We start from the raw sequence: 17,041 nt of genomic DNA, 5'->3' as shown, positions 1-17,041 counted from the left end.
TAACAAAAAGTCAAAAGAAACAAAGTTTTGACAAAAGTCACCTGCCTCCTTACTGCGACAATAAACACACACTGGATTCTATACATTTCTAAGATACTATTTTCTAATCATTGTTATTGTGCTTGACAATATTTCTTACAATACTTAGGTGTTTTTCTTTTAATAGTGAGCAGCTGTAAATAGGCTGTTAGATAAAACAAAAATGTCACATAGTGTGGACTTATACATAATATAAAACAGTGCGCTGCCAAATTTAACTTAAGCTGTAAACACCACACTAAGCACAAAGCCAAATCCCAATCTTTAAAAGACATGCAAGCTGTGTCATCAGCAGCATTATAAATGAAAATGCTAGCTTAGTCGGCCCAATACATACTTAGAATTTAAGCTTTTGCTCTGGGTTGATTGTCAAAAACAGTGCCAGAAACATGCATAATTTCCTATCTATACTGTAGCTATAGTCGTATGGCTATTTCAGTATGGTCAGAGCCAAAGATGATATGTCGTGTGACCGAATAGAAATATTAGAAAAACAACAACCAACAAAAAACCTGGTACTGTTACAGCACCAAACTGTTGGTGTCATTCATGGGTTTCTGGTGCATTTTTTTCTTATTGCACTCTTGCATAATTTGCATAATATTCCAGCACCCCCTGCTTTCTGTGGTTATAGCAGCATAAAAGATTTCAAACGGTCTCTCAGACTAAAAAAGGTAAAAAAGAAGTCAGCAGTTCCTCAAAAATTCCTACGACACACAAAACCTAATTGCTGAATAATAAGCACATATACATGTATAGTATATGAAAAAGCATTTTGAGAAATTATTACTGCCCCGCAACAATTATGGTCAAACAAGAAACCAAATTTGGGGAAAAAGATATTTAAACTAGACAAAAACTTCAGATTATTTAGCCAAAATAATTTAGGAGGCCCTTGAATGGCCTCACCAATTTCCTGACTTAAATCCTGTTGATTGTGGATTCTAAAATTGCAAGTATATAATTTTCGACCGTTGCAACCTTGGGGAAATTAAGATGATCCTCCAAGAAGAAAGGGCAAAATAATTTTACTATAATGCAGCACAACCTTATTATTTCCTACAGTAAACATCCCACAGCTGTAATTGCCAACACTGCATTTGTGGTGTCTAAATAGTTTTTCCCTAACAATTTAGTTGTTTAAGTATATTTTTGTTTATGCTTATGAATATGTGTACTGTATACATAGCTACACTTTAATGTACTGAAAGTATATGTTACAAAAACAAAAATGTCCAAATCCTTAGTTCTCCTGACTGTAGATAAAACTAATCATTTAATTAAGAAAATATCTAAAGCAAGAGAAATGATTTAGATAAACCATGATCAGATATTCCAATTAGCTCTGTTTGGGAAACAGGTAACAAACGTAAGTTATTCAATCATGCTATAGTACAGTTTCCCTGTTTCTTCAAGACTGTGACTTTTTAAAAGAAGGGTGGCTCAGTCCATTAGGAAGAAGTATTATTCTTCAGGAAAGCCTCACACAGAATTTCCTTCTGTGGAACCACATAATAAATAGTCACCAGTGTTTCCTTTGGACAGAGAGGGTAATGGTCTAAAGTGAAATGTCTGTGTTATTGTTCATTTTCTCCTGCCTTAGACAAAATGTACTGAAGATTGTGGACAAGACAGATGGTAAATCCCACATATCTTCACCCTGTGAAACTCCAACCCACAATATTAATCATTATGAGGTTAGAGGTCAGGGGAAAAGGGTCTGCATTTACTGGTGCTGCAGAGTCTAAATATGTAATTATGTTTCATACATAAGAGAAACAAAAGCCAGGATGTACAGTAATACTTAAGTAAAGACAAAAAAATAATGCATACGTGTTATGTTATATACTGTATGCAACATGTATATAGAATAATAATATATAATATACATTAGAGGCACCCAAAATTTTCCTACAAAACTCTAGCTTGATAAATATTGCAATAAACCAAACATTATATTAAAATGAATGTTGCCACTGATCCATTTTTCCTATTTTTTTCCTCTTTTTATATATGGAAAAGTGGACCAAATCAAAGGTCATCACATGCCAGCAAATGCCCTAGCTTGGGCACCTCTGGCATACACTATATGGCCAAATGTATGTGGACACCCGATAATCACACCCAAATGTGGATTTTTTTTTTTTAAACTGTTGCTTCAAAGTTGTGGGCACACAATTGTACAGGATGTATATGGTATGCTGTAGCATTATATTTTCCCTTCATTGGAACTAATTGGCTGAAAATGTTACAGCATGACACAGCTGTGTGCACAAAGCAAAGTCCATAAAGAAATGATCTGCCAAAGTTTAGAGCTCTGACCTCAATCCCAATTAACAGCACTACGAAGAACTAAAATGCTGACTAAGCACCAGGCCTCCTCACCCAACTACTGTGCCTGACCTCACTTATGCTCTTGTACCTGAATGAGAACAATCCCCATAGCCACACTTCAAAACCTAGTGGAAAGCCGTCAGCGAAGGATTAAATCTGGGATTGGGGTTTTCAACAAGCAAATATACGTATGATTGGTCAGGTGTCCAATTTTTTTGGCATTATAATGTATACTCATTCAAAACATAATCGAGATTCTCAGTACTGATCCTCAAACAACGCTTTACTGCACAGTCTGGTGTTTTTATTTCGAACAGTAAGTTGAACATAGGCTTGTTAATTAGCTGATTAGTTGAATCAGGGGATTGGAGACCAAAGAATACGGCTAAATATACAGTACTCCATGACTAGGACTAGGAAACATTAGTATATACTACATAAATACAGTATATATGTAGTATATACTAGGAAACATTAGTATATACTACATAAATACAGTATATTGCCATTTCTTTTTAAACTATAATTTACTTTTGTGTTTACATGCATTTTTTGCTTTTACTTCAACTCAATTACAAACGATGAAGAAAAAAACAATAATGAAGCATGTCACTGCACTGTGTCTTCATTCATTTCTTAAATTATGGAGGCAGATATATGTTCAATGCAGTGGGTTTACCTGTATAAGACTTGCAGCTGGGTTTCTCCTCTTTTCAAAGTGTTTCTGTCTGTGCTGCTCCTGCACCTTCAGAGCAAAGCCTGAGCCTAGTATCCCCTACACACAGACACACGTGATTTATTATTTGTTAAAGAATTTTTTCTTCAATAAATTCCACAAATGTTTGCCTACTGTTTGTCATTGCTATTAGTCATCCAGTGTGGGATCTAAACTCTTTAGCAGAGCGAACACAGGCAGAGACAGAAAAGACAACTGTCATTAGGCTGTTTGACCTAAACACTTGAACACACTCCACATGAAAGTCACTGTTGCAAAATCTAGTGTTTCAAAAATGACAAAAAGCTTATTGGATATGTTTTTGGATAGCATATGACACATAACTGACATTAATCTTCTCTTTTGAGAGCTCAGAGAAATACGGCACTCCTGAAATAACACTAGCCACACAGGGCTGGCAGACAGAGCTATGCAGGAATGACGTACATATGGATCTGAACACTGAGATCTAAGACACCTTGGATTAATATCACAGCGTGACCTACCTCACACCCAGATACCTTAGCAAGGGCCAAAATAGATAAGTACAAAAACAGGGAGTAGAGCTGCTTCATAAAACTTGTCTCTGTTTTCAAATTATATTCATAGTTAGAATAGTCAGAGAATATAATAATAATAATAAAAAAATACTTTAGACATAGTACATCATTGTATTTGGAATAGTCTTCTGTTCATTCCATTGCATTTATGTTACGTGTTAGTGGTCCATTAAAAAAAATGTAATACTATGCATTATGACCATTGAGAGTATCAAGGTTCAGGGTGATGGTTGATTAGGAGGCCTTGCTGCTTTCACTGGGATTACAAGGCTGCATGTACTTACCGCAGGAAGGGCAAAGAAAGAGATCCCCAGCAAAGCAAATCCTGCTGACAGGAGCCGACCTGGCCAGGTCTGTGGTGTCTTATCTCCGTAGCCAATGGTAGTGAGAGTGATCTGAGTATACAGACATCAGAGGTCAAGGGTCAGAGTTTGAGCATGCCAGGTCCTTGCAGACAAGTGTTAAATTACTCTAGAGAATACAAACTCAGGACAAACAATAATGCCTAGACGAACCTTCAATCAGTCTAACAGAGTAGGAATAGATTGAAGATACTCTAGATTTGACTACTCATAGGGAAGCTGGGTCTAGTAAAGGGCACAGTCTAACCCTAAGTCACCCTAACCCTAACCCTGATCATATTCCTATGAGAGACCACCACACACGGCAGTAAAAGCCACATGTTGGAAGCAAAGCTCCACTTACAACAATTCCTGTCCAATCTGCCATATTAAAAAACCATTAATATCTAAAGGCAAACAGAGGAATACTCTAGAGTTACAGCCACACTGCCATTTATGTTACCTGCTTCTTTTTTCTCTTTGAGAGCAATAAATCAGTATTTTACGTAAAAGAAAAAGAAAGGGAAAAAAAACATTATTCTAACAGCTCACTCTTCGTTCTGTACTGATAAGTGAGAAATTCAGATTTTTGCAGGCAGGGAATACTTAAACAAAGCACAGGCCAAAGCAAATTCAATACATCCAGTAAAAGTGAGTGATCTGTCAAATGCTGAGTGTGTTGCAGACATTAACTGATGGCTGGGAATAGACACATACAGACACAGAGTCCTGTTCTTTTGCTTTTCTTCTCTGCACTGCAGTCAGCCTGGCAGATCTACACACCGAACCAAGAATTCAGCTTAGATATGCTTTGGCAGTGTAATGCTGGCTCTGTATGAGCCACTAAATTAAACCTCAAAAAGGCAATGACTAGGAACCACCACAAACTGACCTTATGTTCTTTACACTCAAACAGGTTTTTCCTGACTTGGGTGAATTCAATCATTTGTTCATTTCCCGAACAAGAAAACCATGAGAGTGGCCGTGGCATGTGGACTGCTGTGTTTCTGCAATGTAACTCTGATATATGAAACATGATAGAACAGTATAATGTGGCTATGAATTGCTGGCTCTGGATTGATTCTAAAATGGGATACCATAAGAACAAATTAGACCTATTGGATCAGGGAATAAAGAATCGATCATTTTGACTGACTGGATAAATGTGTTAGATGAAAAAAAAAAAAAAAAAAGTCAAAGGAATGCAGTGTTTGTGTGCATGTGCTACCTTTATGTAGACTTACCGTCCCCCACCAAAGGGCATCAGCATAGGTGGTAAACTGTTTGTTTAAATCTTTCTCCACCAAGTAAACCAGAAATGAGGAGAAGATCAGTACCAAAAACCCAATGTACCAGGCAGTTACCAGCTCCTGTACACACAGAAAAGAAAGAGTCATACAGCATGCCAAAACATAAGGCTAACCAAATATTGTATGATGGGACAAAAAATCAAAAGGACAGGAATTAGAAAAGATAGAGGAGTAAAGCAGCTGTTTCAAAGACCACAGGAAATCAGTAGGGAGCTACAGCCCATAATCTATCCACTAAATGGCGGGTGGCTGAGGGCTGAGGAAGTCTGTGGTTTGGCCATGGCTCATGGCAGGAGCTACAGCCCAGACAGGGCTGCCGAAAAAGAGAGGCTGAAAGCAGGGTCAAACATTGTGAGTTAAAGGATCACACACACACAAACACACACACAAACACACACACACACACACACACACACACACACACACACACACACACACTCACACACACACACTCACACACTCTGGCACCTCTGCTCATATTTAGCATCTGTTTTTACAGAAACAGAAAAAGTGTTATTTCAGTTGCTTATTTGATGTCTCTGGAATGCAATTTGTTTTGCAATTTGGGCTACTGTATACTATAAGACTACAGGGTGCAGCCTGAGCTCAGTTAATTTTAGACATTTCAGAAGAAGCTTGCATCTAAATAGGTTCTGTGATAAACAGGGCCAAGCTATAAGGTGTCACTGCAAGTTAAAAAAATATACATAAATTATCATATTCTCGTGTACCTTGCTGTGGGCATAGACTACAGATCCCAGAAGTTTCCAGGTACCCCCTCTTCGGTCCATGCGCACCATCCGCAGGATCTGTAAGAAGCGAAGGCTGCGCAGTGCAGACGTGGCAAAAATGTTTCCCTGGCTGCCGGCCGACACAACAGCAATGGACGCAATAAGAACTATTATATCTGCAATGAAAAGAAAAAGAGACATGCTCGTGTTTACATGGAGCACAGGCATAAAAGATTTTTGGTTAACATATACTGTACATAGCAGTAATTAATAAGGACACAGAAAACTGCAACAGACTATAGTTTTTTTTTGGGCTGCACTTTATCTCCATACTATCGTGTCCACTACATCTGCCTCTTTTAAACCAACTACCTGCATGTCTTACCTTACCATATCCATAAACCTCCTCCTTGGTCTTCCTCTTTTCCTTCTTTCTGGAAGCTCCATCCTCAGCATTCTCCTATCAATATACTTCTATCTCAATCGCACCTCCCTCACCTTGTCTCCAAAATTTCCTACATGCAATGTCCCTCTAATAAACTCATTTCTAATCCTGTCTATCCTCATCACTCCCGATTAAAATCTCATCATCTTCAGCTCTGCTACCTCCAGCTTCACCTCCTGTCTTTTATTTAATGCCACTGTCTCTAAACCATACAACATCGCAGGTCTCACTGCAGCCTTATAAACTTTCCCTTTCACTCTTACAGATCTCCTTCTATAACTAATCAGCAAACTACAGCAAGCTATTTCTCTCAGACATATCAGAAGCATGTCTTTTAGGGCCAGCACATCCATCTCCTTTCATAAAAGCAAATCTTCTAAATCCTATCTCCAGCCCTCCACTACTCTACCTGACCTGGAAAAAGATTATTCTTTGTTCAATTAAGCCATCTTGTATTTTTAATACTTTTCCCAAGATATGGAGCTAAAAACAGGAAAAGAGGATTCAAACACCAGTGAATCCAACCATAAATTCATGAAATATTATATATACACCGTAATGTCCGGACTATTAAGCGCACAAATATAAGCCGCACCCACTGAATTTGACAAAGATTTTTATTTTGAACATAAATTAGCCTGTCTATAAGCCGCAGGTGCCTACAATAAAACTAATGAACTTTACACAGGCTTTACCGAAAGACAGTGTCTGTTACACGGCTTGTATCTAAACAGTAGCCTACCAAGAAAGTCATTGTTCACTGTCTTCCTCCTTCCTTTCACAACAATTTCTCTTGGGAGTTTTTCTTTTGGCATCGTCGTGCTTTTAAAAATCACCATCGGTGAAGCTTTTCTCCCGATGCCGTGCAGCTCAGAACACAGGTGAAGTGCGTTTTTTCATGCCCGGTTGTTTTCAGCGTGACGAATGATTCACATTTCCTGTAGACAGTCCGAGTGAGCGGCAGGTCAAACGTCAGAGGAACCTCATCCACATTTATGATGTGGTGCGGCCCGATTCAGTGGGAGCGCGTCTGATTTAATATAAAGAGTTTTATTGGTTCACCTGAACCCATTCAGCAATTTCATTAGTCTAATGTTATGGGGCTCCGTTTTTTAGCATGGAGCTTGTGAAACCGGGAAAAACCCAGGAAAAATCCATAAATTAGCCGCTTCATTGTTTAAACTGCGGGGTTCAAAGAGTGGGGGAAAAGTAGCGGCTTATAGTCCGGGAAATACGGTACATTTAATTATTAGCCTGTATGTGTGTGAATGAGAGGGAGGGCAGTGGAGTGGTGCGGTTGCAGGGAGAAGAGGTGGTGAAGGTGGAGGAGCTTAAATACCTGGCGTCAACAGTGCAAAGTAATGGAGAGTGTGTTAGAGAAGTGAAGAAAAGAGTGCAGGCAGGGTGGAGTGGGTGGAGAAGAGTGATAGCAGGAGTGATTTGTAAAAGAAGGATATCTGTAAGAGTGAAAGGGAAAGTTTATAGGATTGTGGTGAGACCTGCGATGTTGTATGGTTTAAAGACAGTGCCATTTTCTATTGGGAGTGACGAGGATAAGCAGGATTATAAATGAGTTTATAAGAGGGGCCGTGCAGGTAGTACGTTTTGGTGACAAGTTGAGAGATTCACAAGTGAGATTGTTTGGTCATGTGAAGAGGAGGGACATGTGGTACATTGATAGAAGAATGCTGAGGATGGAGCCGCCAGGGAGAAGGAAAATATGAAGACTAAGGAGTACGTTTATAAAAAAAATGGTGGCCCTCAAGAAGCAGTACAGGTTAAATGTGGGTATACAATGAAAAAGGTTGATTTAAAATAATTAAAATAATTTCATTTAAACATTGAAAATAATGTGGTTGATTTAACAAATTTACGTTCTGCGCCATGTTTCATTGGGAAAATGGGATGGTGAGTTTTGCAACTAAGTAATGTCTAGCAAAAAATATTACAAACACCAAATACTAATGAATTCATCACAAAAAAAAAATCTATAAAAAAAATAGTGTCGTGCATTGTCTCCCATTTAGCAAAAACCAGCATGCCAACTGTGAGCAGCAGTGGTGTACAAAGCTAAACAATCAATTCATGATTCAGAAGCGATTTGTCTTTGTAAAAACAAAACTGTTTTGATGATGACTTTCCACAAACAAGCACAGAACCGATCTTGCTTTGGACTTGAGGTTCTTACTCACACATTAGTGAGCCACTGGTGAAACTATGATGGAGCTCTGAGCATAATTATTGAACAAGGCTTCAATATAAATCAGTACAGTCAACTCTACACACAAACACCATACAAATACAGACCCACAAATATATAGTTTATAGTACATACAGGGTAAATCAGACTCAAGCGTTTCTCACCTATGACACAGAAGGGCTTCCTGGCAAAGCGCAGTCTTCCTTGCCATCCTCTGTAGCGACAGCAGCATCCAGCAGACCAGATGCGAATGATGTACTCCAGACCGAACACAACGATCATTACGAACTCCTACAACACAACAAATTATCTCATTAACTGTATTGGATATTGCACACTGGGCAGCATTAGTAAACTTAATACTATATATATATATATACACACACACACACACACACACACAATTTTAGAACACATTGTAAGCATATTATATAAATGTTTTAGAGAAACAGTTCAGATACATCCCTTATCCCTTGTACAAGGAACGGAGATAAAAACATTCCACATGGCTGTTGTTGTATCTGTCAAAGCATGACTTTAATTCTATAATGTTCTTAAGTTTGTAGCGTGTAGATCAACTTTTTCTCCCCAAATTTCCTTACTTTACTTCTCCCATAACAACTAGCAGTGTAAACAGAGATTCCCAGTCTCAGGTAATGAGACTCAGTTTGTTAAGTCTATTTGTCACTGGACAGGAGAAATTCTTTATACTGGTTGTATGACAGATCACTCTGTCAGTATAACCGATTGCATCTCCCCAGGAAATGCTTGCAAACAGCTCCTGTGGTGGCGCATGAGAGATGAGTGACAAAAACTGTTTATATAAAGCTTGTGATTTTAGTGACTGTCTTCATAAATTTTCATGTGGAACATGTGGAACATCTGAAATGATTGCGTGTAGAGTCAATCAGTTAAATCATTAAATTCAGTGTCTGAAAAACAGGTCTAGGTCTATGTTTTTAATCCTGTCTGTATGGCGTGAGTAGAAGCTCCTAGAAAAAAAGTGAGGCACTTTTAGAATCCATAACTGTATTATTCACGGACTGATTAGTATATAGGACTTCTCTTTGTCTTGGCAGTGAAATGTTTAAGGGTCAGTGAATTTGTTAACATTGACCATGGCATTATCTATGTCTTCTTTTACACTGCAAATGTGTTTTAAGTATTTTTTACAGTGCTTGGGATGGAAAGAGCTGTCCTCCAAGTACGAATAATAGTATAAATTAATATTTATATTTGATAAAGCTAAAGTATTTAAAAGAGGACAATTTCCCAAAATCAAAATGAAAAAAGGTGCTCCCTAGATACGAGGATGTTACACCATTATGTACAGTGAGTTCTAAAGCAGCAAAATGCCTGACTATGCATTTTGCGATGGAAATGCGCAGTGCCCTACAGGAGCTCATAATAGTATCTGGTTAGCATAATTACCCCTGGAGCTCGTTTCTCAATGTCAGCTGCCGACCCTGTTAATTGCACCATTTGATAAATCTAACAGGATTCACTGGTAGATTAAAACTCTCAGCAGATTAAAGCATCTGTCAGTACAGCACTTTACGACAAAGCTGACAGTGCTGCAGCAGTACAGCCGCTTATCTCTCCAAAATTTAGTACGAATGTTAGACTCATGATGCACCTCACATACATGCACTTTATGGTAAATTAAGCAAAATATTGGCAAACTAAACACAATATTACTGCATATAGTTAATCTAATTGTATTGTCTTTATGCATGTCATATTGTATTCTATATTCATATATGTTATGTATGTATTGACCAAATTGAAGTTACTGAGTCGATGTGCGGTTCAGATTTCACAATATTCAGCAATTCAGAGAAACTTAAGCTTGGGCAGAGATACACTCAGCATTCTTTTAACATCTGAGAGTGACATCCATGCACTCTCATAACAGACTCCTTTCCCTGGATGCCATTTGATACAAAGTGTATTGTTTCTACATCAGTGAGAGTAAAGCCAACTTTGACCAATGCACAGTGGGACACATCAGCTCATCCAGCATCCCAACTGTGATGTGACTGACAGCCCATGCGTTTTTTTGGGCCTGAACCTCATTTTCCTGAGCAGATCATACTTACCAATAAAACAATGCTAGAAATCTAGTTTAACAAAACAAAATAAAAATATGTATCATATAGTGAGTCAATAGATTTGTCCACAAGAGTCAAAGGAGGTGCTGGAACATGAGATAAAAAAATACTATTTGTCAGATATTTGAGACTACTTTTAAAATCAAACTATGCTGTTTTTGTTGTTGTGTGATAATGTGCCATATGTCCAGAGTGTGTTTCTTCCTCACCAGTATGAGTAGGCAATGATTAGAAAGGTCCATATGATCCGGGATGGTGGAAAACACAGACAGGACCAGACAGCCAAACACCAGGATGAAGCTGCCAGGAATCAAGAGAGACACAGAAACAAAAGATTAAAATTTTGAAGTAATTGCCCCTGCCGGTGCTCTTTCAATTCTCTGAAGCATTTATAGACCTAAAAAAATCAGACTGATAAGGTCAGTGGAGCTTAATTTATGCCCCAGTAAGCACGGTGTTGACCACCAGAGAGTTAACTGGAGTAGTGAGCAGAATATGATCTCTGGCTTTGGCTTTGATATATCATTATCTGGTCAAGTGCCAGTGTCTGGAAAGCCCAGATAAGACCCCAGGTAACACAGTGTTAATGTCTGAACACTACTGCAGACACACCACACACGATACGCACACTCTCTCAACACAATTAATGTGTTATGCATCACTGTACAAACACTCTTCAAGTCCTTCAGCACTGTTATGATGTGTAACAATACAGTATATCTAATAATTAAATAAGATTAAATCCAGATATGGTGTAAATTATATAAAGATAAATGAATGATAAATACAATGTTGCATGAACCTTATTACTTCTTTCCATTAAAAACAGTGAAAAATATCGTGCACGGATCATTACCAGGAAACGTAGACGTTGAGTGTGAAGTAATTTAGTGCTCATCTGGATGAAACAAATAGGAAGCAAGCCTATTTAGGCCTCAAATGTTTGGTTATGACTTGACAGCCACAGTCCAGCAACCAGTTCAAAATTTAATTTGAACAACTGAACTAGGTTGTAAAGTGTGTATTGTACTGCAACTAGTATGACTACTGCAATCAGGCATGCCTTAGAGCTATTAATTTTGATCATGGCTTTTCATGTTGTCAGGGTATCAGACTGATAATGTTGTTTCACTGCAGTTTTGGTAACTGCCCTGATTAGAGATCCTGCATTCACACTTTAACCAGATACTTCTTGCTTGTTCTGACACGGGTTTCCATAATAAAGCTAATATTCAAATAAGTGATGTTTTTTTAATACACTATATGGAGAAAAGTTTCGGGACACTTGACTTTTCCACCCATATGTAGTTCTTACCCAAACTGTCACCACAGAGGTGTCACCACAACAGGATGTCTTTGGATGTGGTAGCATTACATTTTCCCTTCACTTGAACAAAAAGACCCAAACCTGTTCCAGCATGAAAATGCCTCTGTGCACAAGCAAGCTTTATGAAAATATGGTTTACATGGGATAAAGTGAAAGGTCTTGATTGAGCTATAGAGCTCTGTTCTCCACCCTACTGAACACCTTTGAGATGAATTAGAAAGCTGACTGCACCCCTACCTCACCTACAGCAATACCTGGCTTTACTAAAACCACTCTGGATAAATGAGCACAATTCTCCACAAGCACACTCCATAATCACATTAAATATCTTCCCAGAAGAGTGGATGTTATTATATCAACAAATAAATGTGGAACAGTATGAAATGTGGAATGGGATGTTGAAAATGCACATATGAAGCTTATGGACAGGTGCGACAAACTTTTGTCAATATGGTGTACTATTTATGAAGCCAGTAATGAGATATTGAGGAACTTGTCAGGTTATGCCTTTTTTAATGCTGTGCATAAAGATGATCTTTAAAGTATGTGTATCTTTTTCTGTTTTTTTTTTTATATTTTTTTTTTAATCATTCCTTATCTTTCTTCTTTTTCTTCTTCTTCTTCTTGTTCTTTTTCTTCTTGTTGTTCTTCTTCTCTTGATCTCAGAGGGAAGGAAAAAGTCATTTGTGTGTCTGTGGTGGATCAGCAGTGACGTATGTGTGTAACAGCTGTCACTGACTTCCCTCACCTGTTTAACTAATCAGTAGTATGTCTGCTCTGTCCCTTACCCCTGAAAACCAGACACTCTGACCTAAAACTCACATTTTACTAGACGGACTACAAGGAAGAATATTTCCTCACGTATTTTGCTCTTCTCAGCCAGCCACACACATTCCAGTATTAGAATCTTTCAGCTGTGCTTCTACCACTTGGTATTAATGTAGGTCATTTTTTCATGCATTCATTTTCTCCCGCTTATCCATAATTCGGGTCACGGGGGCAGCAGTCTAAGCAGGCCCCCGCCTTTGACTGCTGTCCAATCCTCACAGCACTGTCCCTTACGGTCCCTCCTGCAGGTGTTGAGCCCACGGGAAGGCAGCCCCACGTCACTCCGACGTCACAGGCCTTGATAATTCCCTCGTAAGGGACCCGCGGAGCATAGAGGGTTAAGGGCCTTGCTCAAGGGCCCAAGAGTGGCAGCCTGGCGATACCGGGCCTTGAACCCCAGACCTTTCGATCGGCAACCCAGCGCCTTAACCGCTGGAGCCACCACTCCTGTAGGTTATTTATGCCAACCGTAAAGCTGACATTTACCATGCCACAAAAAAAAAATATTACCCAACCAAATTTCCCCATAATCCCAAAAATACTTTGTACTGCAACCATCTTGGGGATGTTTGGTAATCACAGAAAGCTAAAAAGGGCAAACAATTCAGATGATATGATGCTATAACATCAGTATTGTGAAAAGGTATTATAATTCTGCCTACTGCCTATTCTTTTACTATAAATGTATAGAAACATGCATATGCACACATACACACAAGAATGACAGGTCTGTTTAGTTTGGAAGTAAATACTAAATAATCACAGAATGCATATTCACACGCACATCGACTGTGAAATGAGTCCCTGCTTTAGTCATTACTGCCTCAGTTTTAAGAGTAGATACAGAAACACACATATACAGAAGTGATCTCATGGATCTCTCCTTGCACTTAGTGTCAGAGGTGGGGGGAAACTGAGCTTCATGCTGACCTAGTGAAAACAGTGCTGGAGGAAGGAACAGCTCAGATGAGCAGAAAGCCGTAGGTACAGAACTCATCTTCGCACGCAGCTTGACAATGTGTGTCTTTCATCACAGCCTAAGTGCTGTGGCCACTGCGCCAGCCTCCTGCAGACACACACCAGCCTCCACTGCCTGCATCCAAAGGAAACACCTTCTCCCCCCTAATGCAAAACCCAGCAGCAATCTATACTTTTTCTCTGCTCTCTTGTGTGTGTGTGTGTGTGTGTGTGTGTGTGTGTGTGTGTGTGTGTGTGTGTGTGTGTGTGTGTGTGTGTGTCAGTCAAAAAAACCCTCAAAAAACAATCACACTGAAGTATCAAGGCAGCCTGTATTGTGTGTCTCGTCTATCTGAGAATATTTAAACCCAAGACAGCGCTAATGATGGAGGTAGACATTGAACTGCCACCAACTCATACTGCATGGTCAAACTGGACACACTAGAGGGCACTGTTGCAATCTGTCACATACAGTACATCTCTGTCACAGACATAAAGAAGAGAAGAGAAGAGAAGAGAAGAGAAGAGAAGAGAAGAGAAGAGAAGAGAAGAGAAGAGAAGAGAAGAGAAGAGAAGAAGAAGAGAAGAGAAGTGAAGAGAAGATAAAAGAAAAGACGAGAAGAGAAGAGAAGATGAGAGTAGAGAAGAGAAGAGAAGAGAAGAGAAGAGAAGAGAGAAGAGAGTTCCCCTCAGATTTTTTCTTAGTTCTGAAGGCATTCTTTGCCAAAGACAAAAAAAGCTAATTAATTTTCCATAGGATTACTGTGATATATTAAGAAGGTAAACCACAGTCCAAAACCCATTATTGCCTGAGATGTAACAGCTGCTGTGTGAGTTATTGAATGCCGTGTACAAGTAACCCACAGACATCTGGCTCTTATTTGGCCTGATCTCCTAACAGCCCCAGTCTGATGTGGCTGAGAGGAAAAGTCTGGACACTACCGTTTTCAATGCAGCTGCACTAGCCTGGTCCACACACAGTTTCACACTTGGATCTAGGGTCAGTTGAAAAGCAGTAATGAGTGATAAGGGTTTGGCCTGAAGATGTCTTTCCACAGAAGTCAGAATTGTGTAACAGGCGTAACTAACGTTGTGTGTTTTGCTTACATTTCACCAGTGAAGATAGCTAACAGGTGATTACAGCATGTGTGTCGATGTGGTTAAGTGAGACTGTCAGAGTTTAAATGTTAGTATCTATCATCAAATATGTGCAGAGCTGCTGACATGCATCCAGTGTTCTCCTATGCTGTGTTTTAGTCCTATTACTACTCACTCACAATACACTCATCCACTCCAAATCCCTGTTTCATTTCTTACATTTTTGCAACTCAGCACCTTTAAAAATTTGCTTCCTGAGGCTTCAGAAAATGTAATGAATTAAATGCGATTAAAACAAAAATGCTGTTATGTGAGGTTAGCTGAGGGCAGGATAAAACCCAATACATGTATTAATTTAAGTTTTTTTTTAATTCATCAGTAGTTAAAATGGAGTGGAGCATACGCATTAAGCAACAAATAATTCATAAACATAAACATGGGTCAGAACTGAGAACAGAGAAACTAAAAAAACTCAAGTCTTGGAAATAAATACAAGTCTAGGGTATAAAGCAATAACCCAGCCATTGTGGATGCACAAGCCAGTGCACTCTTAGTGCCGGTCCCAAGCCCGGGTAAATGGTAAGGGTTGCGTTAGGAAGGGCATTCAGCGTAAAACATGTGCCAAATCAAATATGCGGATCACAAATGAGAATTTCATACCGGATCGGTCGAGGCCCGGGTTAACAACGACCGCCACAGGTATCGTTAGCCGACAGGGTACCGGTGGAAATTGGGCTACTGTTGGCCGAAGAAGGAAAAGGAGAGGAGGAAGACGTCTACAGAAACGGCAGGGAAAGGAGAAGTGTAGGAGAGTAGAGGTTAGGGTTGGTACTTTAAATGTTGGTACTATGACTGGTAAAGGGAGAGAGGTAGCTGATATGATGGAGAGGAGAAAGGTAGATATGTTGTGTGTTCAGGAGACCAAGTGGCAAGGGAGTAAGGCCAGGAACATTGGAGGTGGGTTTAAACTGTTCTATCATGGTGTGGATGGAAAGAGAAATGGTGTAGGGGTGATTCTGAAGGAAGAGTACAGTAAGAGTGTAGTGGAGGTGAAGAGGGTTTCTGATAGGGCGATGATCGTGAAGGTGGAAGTTGAAGGGATGATGATAAATGTCATCAGTGCCTATGCTCCACATGTTGGCTGTGAGATGGAGTAGAAGGAAAGATTCTGGAGTGAATTAGATGAAGTGGTAGATGGTGTACCTAGGAAAGAACGATTGGTGATTGGGGCAGACTTTAATGGACATGTAGGTGAAGGGAACAGAGGTGATGAGGAGGTGATGGGTAGGTATGGTTTTAAGGAGAGGAATGTGGAAGAGCAGATGGTGGTAGATTTTGCTAAAAGGATGGAAATGGCAGTGGTGAACACTTATTTTAAGAAGAAGGAGGATCATAGGGTGACGTATAAGAGTGGAGGAACGTGCACACAGGTGGACTATGTGCTATGCAGGAGATGCAACCTGAAGGAGATTGGAGACTGTAAGGTGTTGGCAGGGGACAGTGTAGCTAGACAGCATCGGATGGTGGTCTGTAGGATGGTTTTGGAGGTGAAGAAGAAGAGGATGAGAGTGAGGACTGAAAAAAAAATAAGATGGTGGAAACTGAAGAAGGGAGAGTGTAGTGTGAGGTTCAGGGAAGAGGTCAGACAGGGGCTCGGTGGTGGTGAAGAGGTGCTGGATGATTGGGCAACTACTGCAGGAGTGATGAGGGAGGCAGCTAGAAAAGTACTTGGTGTGACATCTGGAAATAGAAAGCAAGACAAGGAGACATGGTGGTGGAATAAGGAAGTGTAGGAGAGCATAAAGAGAAAGAGGTTGGCAAAACAGAAGTGGGATAGACAGAGTGATGAGGAAAGTAGGCAGGAGTACAAGGAGATGCGGCAGCAGGTAAAAAGGGATGTGGCGAAAGCCAAGGAAAAGGCATATGAGGAGCTGTATGAGAGGTTGGACACTAAGGAAGGAGAAAAGGATTTATACCGATTGGCCAGGCAGAGGGACCGAGCTGGGAGGAAAGTGCTGCAAGTTAGAGCAATGAAGGATGGAGAG

At 39.7% G+C, this 17,041-nt stretch overlaps 1 protein-coding gene across 4 annotated transcripts in view; it reads right to left on the bottom strand.

Moving 5' to 3' along the window:
• Nucleotides 1–17,041, bottom strand: part of kcnq5a (potassium voltage-gated channel, KQT-like subfamily, member 5a) — a 117,257-nt gene that overhangs the window by 20,894 nt on the left and 79,322 nt on the right. For all 4 annotated transcript variants that reach the window (XM_083539391.1, XM_083539392.1, XM_083539393.1 and 1 more), the window contains exons 2-7: nucleotides 10,996–11,086; nucleotides 8,840–8,966; nucleotides 6,031–6,206; nucleotides 5,234–5,359; nucleotides 3,933–4,043; nucleotides 3,053–3,148 (exon numbers count right to left, since the gene is read on the bottom strand). In XM_083539391.1, the coding sequence (XP_083395517.1) occupies nucleotides 3,053–3,148; nucleotides 3,933–4,043; nucleotides 5,234–5,359; nucleotides 6,031–6,206; nucleotides 8,840–8,966; nucleotides 10,996–11,086 (727 nt within the window). The remainder of the gene's footprint in view (nucleotides 1–3,052; nucleotides 3,149–3,932; nucleotides 4,044–5,233; nucleotides 5,360–6,030; nucleotides 6,207–8,839; nucleotides 8,967–10,995; nucleotides 11,087–17,041) is intronic.

This window comes from Silurus aristotelis, assembly GCF_946808225.1.
Source record: "Silurus aristotelis genome assembly, chromosome: 4".
Lineage (NCBI taxonomy): Eukaryota > Metazoa > Chordata > Actinopteri > Siluriformes > Siluridae > Silurus > Silurus aristotelis.
Note: the sequence above shows the minus strand (reverse complement) of the source record. Positions and strands in the feature narration are given on the sequence as shown.